The 19,874-nt window shown below is 38.5% G+C and overlaps 1 protein-coding gene across 1 annotated transcript; it reads right to left on the bottom strand.

Moving 5' to 3' along the window:
• Positions 1-790: 790 nt before the first annotated feature.
• On the bottom strand, positions 791-18,541 carry LOC131355848 (zinc-binding protein A33-like). The gene is made up of 7 exons (XM_058394378.1): positions 18,461-18,541; positions 15,800-16,356; positions 15,502-15,597; positions 15,173-15,406; positions 14,914-15,076; positions 14,766-14,801; positions 791-1,499 (listed from the first exon to the last, which is right to left on the bottom strand). The coding sequence occupies exons 1-7, from the start codon at positions 18,477-18,479 to the stop codon at positions 952-954; spliced, it is 1,653 nt and encodes a 550-aa protein (XP_058250361.1). The 5' UTR covers positions 18,480-18,541; the 3' UTR covers positions 791-951.
• Positions 18,542-19,874: the final 1,333 nt, after the last annotated feature.

Here is a 19,874-nt window from a genome sequence, read left to right as displayed (position 1 = left end):
CTCATACATGTAGAAATAAGGTTTTCTCCAAGAGAAAGTTTGCTTTAATAATGTCTCACTGAGCTCGATATCACTTCACTACAAACAGATTAAAGTTACAGTGATTTACTGTCCCGCTCAGAATTTACCCGTTTATCACATAATGACATTTTAATTTTCATTTCAGTGTGGAGAATGTAGTAAATAAAACCACAGTAATATTGAAATGTTTGTGAAAGAATAGCTAGCTGTTTTTTAATAGAAATTAAATAAAATGTATATTTCCTGTTGGTTAATTCTGTTTCTTGCTCTAGTCAGTTTAATCTCCTCAGGAGGATTTTTCACAGCAGCCAGAAAACATGAAAACGTGCAGCAACATGAAACGTCAGAGCCAAAACGTGTCAGTGACCAATCAGGTAGAACGTCCTCATGAATATTAATGAGGCTCCCTCTGTTGTCCTATCTTTAAGAATTAGTTTCTTATGAAAAACATCATTTCCCCTGTGCACCAGCAAATGGCAGAAAATACCACAATTAATTAATTAATTAATTAATTAATTAGTTTGTTTGTTTGTTTGTTTGTTTCTGATTCTAAGAAGAGAATCAGCCTGACATTTCTATTTCTAAATAAAATATGAATTTGTATTTAAGTGAAAATAGTTTTGTTCAGTTTTATCTACACAAACATCAACAACTAATTTTCTTGTACAGTTCAAACATTTTGAATGATTAAATTCTGCAGTAAAGCTTATACTCATACAACTTTATTAACATTTGATTTATAATAATAATAAAAATACAGACTGCACAATTAAAATGATTTTTTCTACCCTGTCCCCTCAAAAAACTCTGTATTAAAATAATCCATACAGCACTATAAAAGGGAATATGTATTTCTAAAAGTAACCAGAAAAATAAAAATATTTCATTATTCTCACAATTTAATAGACGATTACATTTGTAAGGTGAAATTCAGTCAGTCTTAAATACAGGAGAGATGATCAGTGGTGCTGAATTTTTACCTCCATCGTTATTACAAGGACTGAAGTATGGATAGAGTTTCTCAGTGAAAGACTGACCAGTGAAAGAGTAGATATGAGATCCGGACTTCACATCAAAGAAGGAGACCAGACCCTCCTCATAATCCACAAACACCCCCACCACCTCCACCTTCTCTCTCAGTGTGAGGGGGACAGAGGGACCAGCAAGAGCCTTATACTGATTCTCATTCCTAAGAGCCACAGTCCAGAATCCATTCTGAGGAGTCAGTGTAATCTTCCCCTTCCTGTTAATGGACTCTTTGGCCACTCCAAAATCCCATTTAGTTTTCCCTCTGACCTGCACCTCATAATAAAATCTCCCTGAGGAGAAACTCTGCTTTCCCAGAACATTAACACACTGATTAAACCTCTGTGGTGTATCAGGGAGATTCTGTCGTGTGTCTTCATGTGTCACTTGTTTTCCATCAGCAGACAGGATGAGTTTGGGATGAGCTGTATCAGGATCCAGAGTCACATCCACTGAGAGAAACACACAGTGTGTGATATGAGTATGCAGATAAAAATATTAAATCATCCAGTGAAACATGGTCAAAAATAGAAAAAAACTTTATAGTACAAGTCTGTCAAAGGTGAGAAATATAAAAAGTTTGTTCTTAATGATATATTTGTGTCTGTAATTTTTGTTTTTCAGGAAATACAAAGAAAGAGTCATAGAACATGAGAGAAAAACATTTGAGGAAAAACTTGATCCTGCTGGACAAAATAGTACAGTAATAGTCTCTATACCAGAGGGTCAGCAACCTTTTTGACATGAAGTGCAGTTTGAAATGTTCTTGTTAATAAGTGCACCGTATCAACATTAAGTTTAATTATGACACCACATAAAAAATCATTTTCAACAAACCTAGAATTTTATTCCAGCCATATACAGTGAAATCTTTGATTTTAAGAAAGAGATGGCTGAATACTGCATAAACAACGTCAACATTTTGAGAAAGGGTTGTTTAGCTTTCAGAAATGAAATTCTGCAAAGTACAAAGGTCGACCCTTTTAAATGCATAACGATCGCTTCTGTGTGTATGAAGATCTTCAGAACTATGTTTCTCCCCCAAAACACGCTAGCTATTCCGCCACTTGACAATTACATCAACAGGCAGAAATCTTTATCAACACCCTCCATTCAGTGGCTCGAGTACATTTCCGCCACACAAAACCTTCCCATTCAACACGCATTGAACAAAGGTGAGGCCAGGTTTGGTAACTATTTTGTAGACGGTTACTGCAAAATCAGTCAGACGTGAAAGGTTTTCGAGTTTCTCAGTTGCTTTTATCACAGTTGTGAAAAGTGTTTTCCCCAAAATGCACCACATCCTCTTAGCTGTTCTAACGTTAGCTTTGGAGATGTCCATCAAAAAACCATGGAAAGGATTAAATATTTGCAAATGACCCACAATTTGCAAGTCACAACTATGTGGGAGCACGAGTGTAGTGAAATGAAGAAAAGTGACAGCCATGTGATAAACTTTCTAAGAGAGTTTCACTTCCCCGAACGTTTTAAACCCTCGAGATGCGCTTTATGGTTGACGCACCAACACATTACATCTGCACTATCTAGCCGAACCTGGGGAGAGAATCGATTATTATGATTTCACCTCTCTATACCCATATCTGTACCATAATTTTCTGGGACTTTGAGCCTCTGGAAAATTATTTCAGTATAATTAGAGCAAAAGTGCTGCCACCTAGAGGCCTGTGGGCACCCATTCTCCCTTTCCGTGTAAATAACAAACTCCTCTTTCCTCTATGTAGGGCATGCACCGAGCTGCAACAAAAACAATGCGATCACACAGATCAGGATAGAGCTCTCACAGGTACCTGGTCTTCGACTGAAATAGCAAAAGCCATAGAAAAAGGATACAAAAGTGTTTTAAAAGTGTTTGAAGTCTGGCACTTCCCCAATAAGCGTGACAATCTTTTCACCAACTACATTAAAATGTTTCTCAAGACCAAGCAGGTAAGTTCAGGATATCCAATCTGGGTAGTAGATGAAGCCACTAAATGTGAGTACATAAAAAAATACGAGGGAAAAGAAAACAAGGGAATTAAACTAGACCCTAAAAACATTACAGTTAATCCTGCCAAAAGATTAGTGGCTAAACTCGCATTAAATTCATTGTGGAGTAAGATGTGTCAAAGACCTGATAGATCGAACACAACTCTGATTAGCAATCCTGCTGAGTTTTTACAGTTCATGTTCTCTGATGTGTACAATGTTAACCAGTTCGCAGTGGCGTTATGCCGATGATAGACTCATTAAACCCGGGAATGCTAATGTTTTTATTGGTATCTTCACTACTGCATATGCTAGACTTGAGCTGTACAATCTGATGGACGGACTGAATCAACGCTGTTTGTACACTGACACCGACAGCGTCATTTTTAAATTTAAGGAAGGTGAGTGGATACCACCTCTGAGTGATTATTTAGGTGGTCTTACCAGCGAACTAGATGACGGAGACCAAATTTTTGAATTCATAAGTGCCGGCCCTAAAACATATGGATACAAAACAATAAAAGGAAAAACAATAATGAAAGCTAACGGTATCACTTTAAATTACACCAATTCCGAAATTGTTAATTTAAAATCTCTGACAGAGCTGGTGGACAATCATGTGAAAAATCCGGACCAATCCAGTCAGCTTATAACCTTGCAAAGTCAAATTGTGAGAGATAAAAAGGGGTTTCATTTGAGAAACCAGCCACAGTTGAAAAGGTTCAGGGTTGTATATGATAAGCGAGTTTTATTACCTGATTTCTCCCTTACGGGTACTAAGGCTGTTCATGTATATATGTATGTATAGTTTATTTTACTTGTTTCTGTTGATTTGACACGTCATTAGTCATGGAAAATATGAATGTGAATGCTTTTGATGCCAGGATGCAATTGCCATTTTCATGTATCGTGTGCGGACCTAGTAATAGCGGTAAATCATATTTTATCAAGTTGTTGCTGGAAAACTGTAAAGAGGTATTTTGAAAAGCCCCTGAAAATATTGTGTGGATTTTTTCTTGTTGGCAATCTCTGTATGATGAATTGTTGTCCAAAATAAATATAAAATTCTTCAAGGAGTCCCTGATTCGTTGTGTGACGATGAACTTTTTCCCCCCAACAAAACAAACTTATTGTTAATCGCTGACTTGATGGAAGCTGCCAGTAAGAACGACGAAGTAGAAAAGGCTTTTACAAAATACACCCATCACAGAAATCTGAGCATCATCTATCTCGTTCAAAATTTGTTTTTTCAAGGAAAAGCTAGTAGAACCATTAACCTAAATGCCAACTACATGGTTCTTTTTAAAAACCCTAGAGACAAATTACAGATCAGCGTACTAGCTCGTCAAATGTATCCTGATAACAGCAAGTACTTTTTTTGGGGTGCAACCGCTAGACCATTTGGTTATTTATTAGTAGATCTCAAACACCAGAAGAACTTCGTCTCCGGTCAGGGGTGTTTCCACGAGAGAAGCTGATTGTGCATATTCCGAAAAAGAAGAAAAATCTTTAAAGTATCGAAAACAATGTCAGGTCGATTGAAACAAACCCTCCCATTGTTGCAAACATTACATAGGTCACCCCCCAGTCGGAGAAAGACAATATTAAGGAACGCCTCAACAGATCTCATTCTGAGCATATGCGAGCTCTAACGTTCTTAGAGGGAACGTACCATTGACGACGAAACAATACAGAGATTTAAAAAAACAGAAAAAGTGGAACAAACCTTTTGTGGATAAAAGAACGTCTGTAGAAACAAAAAGGAAGGTTGTTAATCAAACTGGCGGATTTCTTCTTCCGCTACTCAGCGTGGCCGTTCCTTTTATAAGCAGCTTAATCGCGTCCTGTAACAATTAACATGGAGACTGCAGAGAAAATGTATTTAATCCCTCAACATCAACTCAATAAACTTAGAAACATCACCACTGAGAAAGAAAGCTTAAGAAAGACTGCTGAAAACAATTTGGATGAGACAATACGTCACATTTTGTTAAGGACTGATGTGAATGATTATGAGAAGGCTAAACTCTACCCATCGGCCCTGCAAAAGTTTTTAAACTTGGTAAAATTAGGAGATCAGGAAACCGCTCAACTAACCTTAAACCTGCCTAAAATACCGGAAAGCAAAACAGAGACAACCGTGACTGAAGGTCCATCACTTCCGGGAGATGGAATCGTAAAAAGTGCTAGTTTCAATGAGGAGCAAAAGAAATGCTTTGTACATTATGGAAATTTTTTTTAAATCCGACGATGTTGCTTCGTGGAATGATGAAGGTGAATTTATTTTTAAAGGAAACGCTGTCAAAAGTTATCACATGGTGGATCTGCTTATGAGTCTCACGGCCCCTCATAAAGTATCTGACGATCGGAGGCCTTTATTGGGAAGAATTATTACATACTGTAGCTAGTTTAAATATTCCCTTCTCAACCATACCTAACGGAGATGTTCGATGGAAAACATCCGACATGAAAAGATCTAAAGATCCACACCCTTCTCCACATGATTCTCCTTCTCCGTCAGCTAAAAGCAAAGACTATGATTCCACGTCTCCCGACCCTGTTTTTAAATCACCGGTTCTTAAACGATCTGCCTGGTATGATTTTTGAAATGACTGACAAGGGACTACTAATGTTGCAATGTATTTCGATATCGTTGTAGCGTCTCCAGGTCGGCTCACTTGCTCATGGGGTCAGTTGCATCCTTCTCAAAAACTCAATTAACCATTACGCAGCTCACAACTGACCTATTTCGCTTATAATTTATTTCATTTTGACTCAACCGACATGCTGTAACTTATGGGAGCCAGGCTCCAGGATGTCTGATGGCTCTGGATAACAATGACCCCCCCCCCCCAACAAGACTGGAGACAAAGGAGGAATCCTGCCTCCATGAATGTTAGAGTTCTGCAGTCCATCAGTACTGATAGCCCAGCCTCACACCCCTGGTACTCCCCATCAACTTGTGACCTTAACATTCAAATCACCCTGCGCCTAGCAGTTTTACTGCCTTTGAAAGTCAACAAGAATTCCCTAATCTAAACCGAATCAATGCCTTGACCGGGGGATGATCAAAGTTCCGACTGAAGACACACACACACACACACACATACACACACACACACACACACAAACACACACACCCAAAGCGTCTGGAAACGCTCATCCTGACCCCCACACGCACACACATAAGGAGAGTTCCTTTATTCAAGTTTCAATAAAACAATAGTAAAACCCTACCTGACCCATGCCTAACACACCTGTATATATGGATTCCCCTTTTGCCTTTATATTTTTATTGTTGTATTACCACTCATGACCTGTTGTTCTGTATTTAGCATGAAACAGAACATGTTTTATAATATGATTGTATGTTTAATTGCCTATGCCCAGTTCCCTCTCCTCTCATACTGTCTCTTTCGTGTCTACTATCAAAATGATCCTCTTTTACTTTTATAAGCAATAGTGTATGCCATGTGGTCATCCAATACATAATATGAGCCTACGATACTTTAATTGAAACTTTATCCATTCCTGACTTCACCATAAAGTATGCAAATGAGTGACCGAGCGGAGACAAAGAAACTTTTCCCTCCAAAAGTTTCAGGTATTGGATTGGTCACTCTGAAAAACTGGGCGCGCCCAAGGGATCAATAAAAACCCTAAGCACCCATCTATCGTTGCTTTTTTGTCCAGCTCAGCTTTTTGTCCTGCTCAGTTTTTTGCTCGGCTCAGCTCGGCTCGGCCCCATGGGGGCCGACCCCCTCTCTGCTCTGCGGTCGGGGGGCCCCCGTGTGCCTTTTCTTCCCGGCACGACCTCTTCTATTGTCGCCCGTCTCGACTCCGATCATTCTTCAGGACAAGACTTTCACTTTCTTCTGAGACTTTGCTGGCAACTTCAATCGAAGAACTTTGTTTGCACCACCGAAACCTTTTTCGTTCCAGCAGAATCTCTTGCTTACTCCGAGGACTTTGAATCTCTGAACCTCCTTGATCCACTACATCAGGACTCTTATCAATGAACCAATGCAAGTAAAAGTCACTAATTATTTTAAATCTGCAATTTTAAGCTGAAGCCCCTTTATTAAGGCGAATCCTAATTACCTTGACGATTCTCACATGGTTGTAATCAAAACTTGATCTGAAACTTGTCATATTTGATCTCTTCTCTAGTTCCTTATCTCTTTCTCTCTCTTACTCTCTCTTTCGTTCTGATTTCCTCCGTATTCCCTTCCTTAATCTCAATCTCTCTTTGCCTACTTATCCCCTCTCTATAATCTTTATCCTGTCTTTTATGAATGTGTGTCATAGTTAGTATCTGTTGTGTGTTTCTGTTTTATTAAATGCATTTTATTCATGAGTGATTGTCTCTGTGCTTTGCTCACAATTTCGGGGTCCCTGAACATTGCTCTTGCTACGTGCTAAATTACAGATAGTGCTTTATAAAGTAGTTATTCTTTCTTGGCCAGGAAGATAACTTTCCCTGGAATTAATACATAATTATACTATCTGTTCGCTGGACGAACAAATCAAATAATTGTGTTATTGATTCTCTGACAGTTAGATCTAACCCCCATTTGAATATTTATAGTTAATTATAACCAGTTATAATTACAATTAAATATTAAATTTTGAGCTAAATTCGTTACATTATTTATTTCAATAAAGTTATTCTGCATAGAGAATTTTCTTGTGAAGCATAATGATTAATTACATTACACATGCAAATGAAACATGTCTAGAGAGTTAACACATTGTACACACCTAAATGAATGTTTTTTATTTTCTCTAGGGTACAGTTTTTTCACAAAAGATACAACAGCATTATCATTTCTATTTAAATCTTTATCATACATAGACATAATGCGGTTAAAGGAATAACCTTTGGCTCTATGACACAGAAAAAATACACAGTGCTGTCCACAGCATACTGAGGTAAAATTTTGAACTTGTACAGGGTTATATTTTATTTCGCTACGGTTTTTTCTCAAAAAATAATCGACAGAATCAGGAAAGAGTTCGTAATCTGGCGGGTTTCCATATGAGTCAAAAAATTCCCCGGAAGTTTCATCATTAACACATAAAACTAGCCAATGCTTGACCTGCATGTGTCTCGGATGTGTATTTACGATAAACAGAGCTGGAAATCTTGTCAAGGTGTTCGTCGGTAATTCATCACTGGCCACCACACTGCAGAATATTTTAGCTATTTCAGGGCAACTTCTCATAACATCCGTCAGTTTTCCGGTGTCCATTTGTTATTGGTAATCGATGAGCACGTTTCTTCTATTATTTATTTCTAGAATGCTGTAGAAACTAGCGTACACAATTAGATTTACGATTCTCGGAAGGGCCTGTCGAAATCTGAGTTCCAAACGCATATTCCACGACTTTATCAATGACAAATGTCTGCCGCAGTCGTCATCGGGGTTCAAGTTAAATGCGGATAAAGTATAACCGTGCGTATACTCATCTCTGTTAATCGACAATGCCTGATCCTTTAACTGTCTTCCTGATGCTAAAATTAAAGATTGGAATTCACGGACCACATTTCCGGACTGGAAATCGGGTTGAAACGGTTTTGCAGGATATTGAGTACCGTCTACGTAGAGCGCTACAAACTCTGTATCCTAATGTTTAAAATTAAATGTGTTTTTGTTGTACCGCTGAAGGCACCGTTGTCTACCATTCCAAAGATTATGGTTTTAGGTAACGGCCCGAGGAAAAGATTCTCTTGTGAGCAAATGCGACTCCCCGCAGCCATGCTGAAAGTCTTCATGCAAACTCTTTCAGTGGGATATTTGGCTGTGGCTGTAAGTAGCGCTTGCACATGCCCAAGTTTTACAGCCGGTGAGACGGATACTTTCTTCACAAAAAGAGAAGCGTTGAGCATTTTTTGAATGAAATTGGTATTTCCTTCCTTCATCAAGCAAAATTCATCTTTACTGCGAATCATCAAATGTTCAACCTCTTTCTTTTGTGAGAGATAGGAGGATGCTTCATGCTTCTCTGCTTGGTCTTTTTCACACTGGTCTTGATTTTAGTTACCTTGCGTCTTTTATTCGGAATGATGTGTCGATGTCCTGGGGGTCTTTTAGATTTTCTGCGTGCAATCAGTGCAAGACCTGATCCATCCTGATTCTGAGTGTGTGTCTTGTTTATAACGGTGCTCACTACATCGCTTACAATAACTTTGGCAGCAGTTTTTAAATGAGGTTTTGCAATAGCGAATCCTCTTTTGAGGAATGGAACAGCCATTCTAAAAAGACCCTTGAACAGACCACCGAGACCCGCCCCATACATGGTGGGGTCACCATGAAACCCCAGGAGGCCATTTCTGGCTTGGTTGACGTAATAATTCACATAGGAATGAGGATCAGCGTACCGCCTATCCATCTTTTTTACAATCGGAACCAATGTTTAGAGGGTCTGAAGTGTAGTTTAGCTATAAATTTCACGTAAGTAAACAGTATTCGTCGGTTCTGGTCCGATTTAACCTCAATTACTATATCGGTTATGTGATTCTTGGTCAGAGACACATAATGCGGCTTGTCGTAAGATATTGTGACCACTTTATTGTTTTCCCTTGTTATATGTACACATCTCAACAAAGGGATGAAGCTGTCACCAACACACTGATGCTCAATGACGTCAGTATACATGTACATCGTGTAAAAGCCGGCACAAATATCAGCCGGATAAGGTGCTTCCGGGTCGTCAGATGTTAACAGAGCATTGGGTTGCAGACCTAGCATATATGCCAAGTTTCCATTAGCGCTGAATGTGTACGTTTTTTGGCGTACCATACGTATTTTATTTTTTATGGGGTTATAGGATAACTCCATGTCAATATTATGGTTTTTCATCGTTTGGTTGATTTCACTAACCAGTTTTTCAATACTTTCATAATAAGCTTTAGTGATGTAACAGACGTAGTATTTTATTTTCTTTGATCCGTTCAACAGAACCACATGAAATTGACATTCTTGCTGGCTTACTGAGTGCCAACTATGGACATATTGAACCTCCGCGAGTGAAATCTCCCATTCTCCTTTCAAATCAGTTGGTTTTGGCTAATTTAGTAGTATAGTATCCGATCTTATTTTTAGGATATATATCCAGCGACGCATTACTTGGAAGAGTTAAATAGAATCTGCTCTCTTCCATGGTTAAAGAATTATAGATTTCCGTTTTGTTTGAGACAATACTTTTATGTTCTAACACGCAATGTCAACTACTTCTTTGGCAGGAATGCAGGAATTAAATTTATCGGGCCACCCCACCCATTTCACCAGACAGACGTTTTTCCAGTTTCGGATCTTATCAGACAAGATTTTCTCTATTTTGAACGTATTTCTCTATTGTCCTTGCCAATAATAATCTTTTGTAACTCTGGTTCATTAAAAGTTCCCCCAATTTTTTCACCATCACAGTCTTTCAATTTATATACCGGGGGATCTCTCGGTAACAGTTCAGATATTGTAAAGTTTTCATCTGTAAAATTTTGTTCATAGCCCTTTTCAAACTGTCTTTTTAAACGGGAAATTCTAACAATGTCACCGACTTAAAACCTGAATTTTAGTTTCTTTATTTTCGGTGAAAATAATCCATAAAGGGTTTTAAATATACTGAAGGAATTGGTTTCATTCACATCGACGGGCTTCATTTTGATGCTGGAATGGTAACTGTGGTTGTACGTGTGGACCAAGTCCTATACAACGTTGGTGTATTTCCTCGTGTTAAAAGCTGTAAAATATCTCCACATCCTGGTCTTTAGCGTTCTATTAAATCTTTCACACACAGCTGCTTTCTGCCTCATGCCTGTAGCAAAGTGAACAATGTTGTGTCTTTTCATTATATTTTGAAAATTTTTGTTAAAAAACTCCTTTCCTTGGTCAGTTTGTAGTTTTTTGGGGACTCTACCTTCCTTTAGAATGGAATCAAAAGCTTTAGTCACCTCTGTTCCGTAACACACAAACCCAAGCATGTTTAGATAAAATATCTATACACGTTATCAGAAATTTTGTGTTGTCATTATTCTCTGACACGTTGGACATATCGACTAAATCAGCTTGCCACTGTTCATCAATGTTTTTTACAAAAACCTTGTTTCTTTTAAACTTTGTAGATAGTGGTTTATGCAGTGTGTATGCATGTTGCTCCGCTAGCCAGTTTTTTATCTCTGCATCATTAACTCTCTTACCCACTTTCTCAACGATAGCTCTTTGCAAACTCTTAACACCGCCGTACGACCCTCGGTCTGACGGTGTATAGTATATGTTCTTCATCAATCGTTCAGTCATTTCAGAGTAACGGAACAAAAATGGTCAAATACAGATATGGATTATTGATTTTATTTCAGGACACTTATCACGTGAGTAAGTTTCACATTTTTATACGTCAAATATTCAATCAGATAACCAAAGACTTTTACTATATCAACATTTTCCTTTGTAAGCAATTGTAAAACACAAATATCAGATACATAGGTTAAGATGCATAATACATGACTAGTTTTACAATCGAATGGTTCAGCAAACATAGCGGATAAAAATCCTTGCACATGAGTGTGGAAAGGGACAACAGTATTTATGTTGCACAAAGATTCCCAATTTTTACTAAAATCTCGCACTTTGTTCATGAACATTTCTAGTTTAAAAACAACTTCTTTACGGCGGGAAGATGGTTATTAAAAATTCTCGAGTCATTGACTCTCAGCTCAACGATTTGTTGGAGAGCGGAGATGATCTCAGTCTTTAGATCTTTCTCAGAGTCAGAATGGTTCCAGAGACGAGTGAAAGGTCCAGTAGTCCACAACGTCTTCATACACCTGGTCACCGCAGATTTCCTTCGTTTTCTCTTTAGCCTCACTCAGAACAGTTTTGATGTAAGGCTCATCTTTCCAATCACAAACAGCTGCCTGATTTTTTTCCAAGGATGGAGTTTGCTTGATACCGCACATTTTTGAGTCCTCTAGCCACCGTGTATTTCAACCACGGATTAAATAGCTTTTTCATCAATCTGTAGGAGTTCATGTGCAGATAGTACTCACTGGGGTCGAATAAGCATGAGTGTTGGAGTTGACTTGGGTGATCAATCGCACACCCGTTGCAGTTGTCTTTGAGATCTTGATCAATGATTCTGTCCAGCAGTTCTCCTGTCACAGCACGAATGATAGCTAGCACGGTGTTTGATATGCGTTTGTCAGCTTCATCGTTCGTAGGCAGATACACTATATTGCCAAAAGTATTCGGTCACGAATGTGGAAGTGGAAGTGTTTGGGACGACAGCAACTCAGCCACGTAAACTGACGGAGCGGGGTCAGTGGATGCTGAGGCGCATAGTGCGAAGAGGTCACCAACTTTCTGCAGAGTCAATCGCTACAGACCTCCAAACTTCATGTGGCCTTCAGATTAGCTCAAGAACAGTGCTCAGAGAGCTTCATGGAATGGGTTTCCATGGCCGAGCAGCTGCATCCAAGCCATACATCACCAAGTGCAATGCAAAGCGTCGGATGCAGTGGTGTAAAGCACGCCGCCACTGGACTCTAGAGCGGTGGAGACGCATTCTCTGGAGTGACGAATCGTGCTTCTCCATCTGGCAATCTGATGGATGAGTCTGGGTTTGGCAGTTGCCAGGAGAACGGTACTTGTCTGACTGCATTGTGCCAAGTGTAAAGTTTGGTGGAGGGGGATTATGGTGTGGGGTTGTTTTTCAGGAGCTGGGCTTGGCCCCTTAGTTCCAGTGAAAGGAACTCTGAATGCTTCAGCATACCAAGACATTTTGGACAATTCCATGCTCCCAACTTTGTGGGAACAGTTTGGGGCTGGCCCCTTCCTCTTCCAACATGACTGTGCACCAGTGCACAAAGCAAGGTCCATAAAGACATGGATGACAGAGTCTGGTGTGGATGAACTTGACTGGCCTGCACAGAGTCCTGACCTCAACCCGATAGAACACCTTTGGGATGAATTAGAGCAGAGACTGAGAGCCAGGCCTTCTCGTCCATCATCAGTGTGTGACCTCACAAATGCGCTTCTGGAAGAATGGTCAAAAATTCCCATAAACACACTCCTAAACCTTGTGGACAGCCTTCCCAGAAGAGTTGAAGCTGTTATAGCTGCAGAGGGTGGACCGACATCATATTGAACCCTATGGATTAGGAATGGGATGTCACTTAAGTTCATATGCGAGTCAAGGCAGGTGAGCGAATACTTTTGGCAATATAGTGTAGGTCAGATTTCTTTTTCCTAGGGATTCACCAATGTTTTCATCGTCTTTACATCCAGAACAGGTCGCATCTTTATCCGTGGTAGCAACCGAGCTGTAAAAATAAGGCTTGTATTCCTTATTGCTTGCTGACATAATGTTTGTCGATGCTCAGAATGTTTTAACTCAGAAATGTATACTCCGTTTGGGTGGAGTCGGGGAGAAGGTGTGGTTTCTGCTCAGTCTTGAAAGATTAGTAAAACATAATGTCAAAAGAGATCTTCTAGTTTTACTCTTATTTCATCTGTTCTTTTCGCTTCTTGGAATAATTCATCGATTTGTTTAAAGTAACACTGTAGATCATGCCAGCTGACCCGATCATATCTCACTCCGCAGTTCTCTTTGTTATCAGACGGGCAGTCACTGGTAGTAGAAGTGGAAATATGCAGTAAAACCTGGTCCTTGGAGAAATTTGTTGCTCTGATGCGGTACATCTGTTGCGGAGATGTACTGTTTTTCCACTTCCGTTTGTAGGCCTCTGGTGAAAAGAAATCCATTCTAAAAAGTCCTTACACCATTTACGAAACTTTTCCCAGTCACACTGATCAAAAGTTACGATTTCACTAACGCTCCTCCAGTGGATGTGCCCCAGTCCAGATAAAGCGCTACGTCTGCTGATTCCGCATTGAAAAAAAAACCGCCTGTACAACCATTTGACAAGGACCAATACCGAATATGTTTATGCTCTAAAATTTTTGCAAATCTCCCCAAAGTAGATTTCAGCTTCTTTGGTGCATCAGGACAAGTGGCCATAGTTGCGCTCAAAGAATCACCAATATTTCACAAGTAGAGACAGAGTATTTCAAGGGAAAAATGGTAGGTGTGTCTTTATTTTTCAAATTTTGTGTGTGTGTGTCTGTGTGTGTGTCTGTCTGTGTGTTTGGCTGTAAATCCATTTAAAGTAATGACTTTTGACCTCCATGACATTTTAACCGGAAATCCGAATTATTATTTGATTATATGACCAATGTTCGGAAGTCATTACACACTCGTTAGTCATTAACCTTTGACCTTTTTAATACTTACTTTTAATTACATATCATTAATCATATGGTATCTCTGTATTGGGGGCTATTCAAGTTATAAATGTTGACCACTCTGTTGACCGCCATGTGGAAGTCATTACACATTCCTTAGTCATTTGATCTTTGACCTTTTTGTAGCCCTTTGTTGACCACTCTGTTGATCAGCCATGTGGAAGTCATTAAACACCTGACCTTTGACCTGACCTTTGACCTGAGCTGTCAAAACCAAATGTTACAATATATGAAAGGTAATTCTCTCTCTTCCAAATATAAGTTTACTTATTTTATTAGTGAAATGTATGAAAATGATCTTAAAGTAGAAAAAGGTTTATGGGCTTCCTCTTATCTGGAGAGATCTACAGATGAAAATAAGTCTGATGATGCAGTGGTGTAATGCTGATATGTACATTTTAATATAAGAAATCAGAAACCTCACTGTACCTGCATACTGCTGAATCCTCTTCAGTTCTGTGGAAACTAATTACAAAAAATTAGTTCAGATTAGTTATTGGTATTTTTATTTAGATTTAGCATAAACCATATAAAACAGTCACATATATGTAATATAAAATACAAAATAATTTCTCACCTGTTTCCTTTAACTTGTCATTGAGTGTTTTAGAGAGTTTCTCATTCAGAGTCTGCTGAAGCTGAGACAGAGCTGTCCTCACAGTGTCCACACTCAGATCAGTGTTAATACTGATCTCAGTCCAGTTCTTGGTGTGTGGAGGGCTGCACATGGAGGAGTAAATCTACAGTAGAGCAGGAGAGAGGAGAAATCTCTCAGCATGGTGAGTGTTGTTCTGTGATGTTCTGCATTGCCAGTGAACAGAGAGAGGAACACTGACCTGTAGGAGGTGGAGATGCTCCTCAGTGTGTGAGAGCTGCTCCAGCTCAGTGTCTCTCCTCTTTAGCACAGTGATTTCCTGCTCCAGCTCTTTAATGAATCCTTCAGCCTGCCTCTCTGCTGCTTTCTGCTTCTCCTCCATCACCTCAAGCAGCTCAGCCTGACTTCTCTCAATGGAGCGAATCAGAGCAGTGAAGACTTCAACACTGTCTGCTTTCTCTTTCTCTGTGCTTCTCTAAAGGAGGAACACATTTTCACTTCCATCAGATAACACTGAATAATGAACTAATGTTTAATGCAGTTTGCTCATTTGTTCATGTTTGTACACACTTTGCTTTGTTCTACTGAGTGTTTGATCTCTTTTATCTTCTTCAGTCGGTCCTGAATCATCTGCTGCACATCTGTCTGTGTTTTCACCAGCTGAGTCTGAGGACAGAGAAGAAGACTTTTTTTTTAAGCAATGATTTTTTATAATTTATCCCCATACACAGTACAAGTCATAATATTTGAGTATTTAGTATTTTAAGAAACTTAATTCACAACATTGTAATCTGATCTACTAACTGTATAGATTAGTTTGCATTATCTAACATAATGTCCATAGTTGACATTAATCAGTGTTCCTCACCTTCCTCTCTCTGCTCTCCTCCTCTATAGGAACAGTGTTGTGATTTTTGTGGTCTGTCTCAGTGCAGAACTGACACACACACGTCTGATCATCTCTACAGAACAGCTCCAGAGTTCTCTCATGTTTCTGGCATATGTAGTCCTCCAGGTTCTCCACAGGGTTTATTAGTTTGTGTTTCTTAAGGCTTGGAACATGATTATGTGGCTCTAAATGAGTTTTACAAAAAGTTACACGACAATTCAGGCAGGATTTCAGGGCCTTCCGCTTCTCTCCAGTGCAGGCATCACAAAGAACCTCAGGTTTGTCAGAACCACTTTTCTTCTTGAAGAGCTCTGCAACCTCTCTCAGTGTTATATTAATCTTCAGTTCAGGTCTCTTGGTGAATTTCTCTTTACATAATGGACATTGACAGTGTTGACTCTTCTCCCAGCACTGTGTAAGGCAGCTCTTACAGAAGTTGTGTCCACATGAAGTGGTGACTGGATCAGTGAACACATCCAGACAGATCGAACACAGCAGCTGCTCTTCAGACAGGAGACTCCTGGAGTCACGTGAAACTAGATTTGAAAGAAAAAAATGTTACACATATTTTATAAATAGTGTAGAAATACTGTAATCTGTAATTTTCTAATCGCGATTACGATTACAGATGCCATGATTACGTAATCGTTCAAAGCTGCGATTACAAAAAAAATCTACTTATATTATTCTGCGTGCTTAAGGAGTGTTTATTGCATGTTACGTTGTGAGGGGCGAATAAATACTTTTAATAGGCCTAATAGTCTGTAGGCGTGTCCTTATCAACGCCCCGATTATCCACTTGCGCATGTCTATCTTGTCATGTTAATGTCACGAACATGTGCGCTGATCACGAAACATCAGATAGTTTGCAAAGTGTTGCTGAGAAGAATCAAGAATTAGAACTGAAAAGAAATGACTTTTGACTGACATGTCTCACACACACACACACACACACGCTCGTGCCAAAACAGAGAGTGTGCGCTTAAATATGCTCTAGAACCGCTCTTGCGATACTTTAATGTCCTACACCTATTGGTCTGCGCAGAGCCGCTTTCACACCACGTGACTAAAATACCTTACAGCCCTTGAGCGGGACAGCAATAAAAAATGGTCAGAAAACACAACATTATTATTGAGCTAATAGCCCGACTTTTATTTTTTACTGTTAACACAGTTGATAGTAGTCGGCTAAAAAATGTATTTTGTGTCAAAAAGGAGGCCAACTGTCTCTGATTCTGAAAACCCCTGACATATAGGACCCTTTTGAATATTATTCCCTACCCAAGATGTACAAAAGCCCTAAATTAAATAAGCCTAAAGATAGATCTAAATAAAATATAAACTGTTAAAGCGCTAAGACATTACAGTCTGAACATCATGACTTTCTATTATTTAACTAATGCAGTATTTAAGTTAAAATACATAAATGACTTAGGTGAACAATGGACCAGAACAGACTCCATCATTCGGCTGTTCTGTCAATAGAAAAAAAATTCTCAGGACTATAAATACTAGTATGGTGATTGACCGTTTTACTCAAGTCAAGTCTTGGAGATACTCTCTGATGATTCCACCCTCAAAGAAATAGGATAGAAAAGTCACCAAGATAAAAAAAAATATTTATATGTTATAAAATATGGCATGCAGTTACTTCAAACAATGTTATAAAGCTATTCAAAACACCATTTAATGTAAATTGTGATAATAGTAATTAATAATCGCAATTACAATTTCAAGGGAATAATCGACAGCTATGATTTTAGTCATAATCGTGCAGCCCTACTATACAATACCTATTGTCTAGGTATGAAAATCACAGACAAGAATTTCTATTTTTCTTGAACTGATACAAAAAATTTTTGTATCAGTTTTTTTTATTTATGAAGACAAACAAAGTGTAAACACACTTATTGTGGTGTCACTGATGGTGTTAAAATTTCTGAATTTTACATTCAGTGTTTTTTGTTATTTGTAAATGGAATCTTACATTTGGGACAAAACTCAGAAGTACCTGCATTAATATGTGGCTTCTACATAATGGGTAAACAATGTGCATTAAAAATGATCAGTTTCGTGATGACACAAAGTCGTTATCTTTACAGAGTTAAACATTTTTACTTACATCTGTACATGCTTGAGTGTCTTATTCATCTGACACAGTATCACAGCAAGGCACCAACAATAACACATTTATAACAAAGTCAGCCTTATTTCAGTACATAGTTACTTTAAATGTTGTGGAGCATATGCAATAAATAAAATAAAATAAAGTAAAAAAACAAAACTCACTTTAACATGATTATTTGAGCTGATAATGATTAAAAATTTAATTCCATAATAATATGTTTATTTTTTATTTAAAAAATGTATATTCTGTTTTGTATAAATTACTGACAAACATGAGATTTAATCCCGACATTTATTTTTATAAACTACTGTATTTGTAACCATAATTTGTGCAATTACACAGTAATAGTGGAGCTACAGCTTAGCCATAATACAATGTCCAGTTAAAGATTTAATTTTTTTTTGTATTTTATTTGGTAACAATTTTACACATTTCTTCAGCAGGTTCTACATATTTGTTATTATTTTGATTTTTTTTAGTTTCTTAGGAAATTTAATTTATTTACAACTTACATGACTTTGGTTCTTCCATGCTTCTCCTTCTTTTGCCTTTTGTTGATGATGAAGATTCAGCAATTTGCTTTCTCCTGTATTTTTAACCTTTTCAGTAAGAAATCACATCATTCAGGTCACACATGTAACAGTGATTAATCTGTTTGATAATCAGTTAAACATGTACTGATTATTCTGTTTGACTTATTGTGCAGCATTACACTTAAGTATTGACACTGGAAGCATTTAGACTGTGATCTATAACACAGAAACATTCTGATCTTCATGAGATTAAACACAGACTTTCACTGATCTTTCTCACAGCTCTCAGCTCAGTAACTGGATCATTCACACTTTGTTTCCCACTTTTTGATATGTTTGTAAGTGTTACTTTTTCACCCAGTGCTCGCCTTTGTACTCTGTACACACACACAGCTTTCATCCTGCTGATATTCAGGTTAGCTCACACATGTGGACAAATGTATGTTTTAAGCATTGGTGGACCGTGCATTTCACACCTAGGCCTTCACTGGTGTCCTTCCTGAATTAATCCACCATGGGTGTCGCTAGGCCATTTTCTTCTCCTAAAATTCTGTGATTCTCCATAAACTGTACACATATTGGTGATCTCCTCAGTCTCCTTTAAATTTCATATGAAAACGGCGGCAGACTTTGGCTCCTCCCCGTCTTTCAGCGCGTTCTTCAATCGCAGACCGCGGCGTCGCAGAGCGAGGATGAGAGGAGTGTGTGTGTGTGATCAGGAAGACTCGTATTCGGCTTGTTCAGTACTCAAATGTTATACACATCTATGCAATACAGTGGAATGCTGCAATAGGTTTACCATCCTACCCTGTTAGTCAAACCTTTATTTTATTTTATTTTATTTATTTATTTATTTTTTACTATTATACCCTCACCCTTAAATGAAAATTCTAGAATCGCCCCTGGACACCACAGAAATAGATACTAATCAACCTTTAAATAACAAAGTAAAAAAGAAATTAGTCTACAGTATTTCACACCTCACAAGGAATAGTGAATTTTATTAGGGTTACTTTTCTTAAAAAGACATTCTTGATGCCGTATGCAGCAAACTGCAATCTCCGGAGGACGCAGCATCCGAAATGAGATGCAGAGAATATAGAAACGATGTATATGTGCGGTTCGCTGCCTCTGACTACTCCAATTATCCAATCAAAGGCCCCAGTGATGCCAACTCGAAATCTGATTGGTTAAGGTAACAATTTCATTGCCACTTATTTTAAGCTGCGGGCCTGCACTATTGATTCTGAAGGCCTTGAGGAAGATTTTCACTCTGGCAACACATGATGTCAGACACTGGCTGAAATATGATTGGATAAATACTCTTATCATAAATATACACTACTGGAAGCAGCGCAACCAAGAGAAAAGCTATGAAATGTAGAGAATAGAC

This window comes from Hemibagrus wyckioides, linkage group LG07 (genome assembly GCF_019097595.1).
Source record: "Hemibagrus wyckioides isolate EC202008001 linkage group LG07, SWU_Hwy_1.0, whole genome shotgun sequence".
Classification (NCBI taxonomy): domain Eukaryota; kingdom Metazoa; phylum Chordata; class Actinopteri; order Siluriformes; family Bagridae; genus Hemibagrus; species Hemibagrus wyckioides.
Note: the sequence above shows the minus strand (reverse complement) of the source record. Positions and strands in the feature narration are given on the sequence as shown.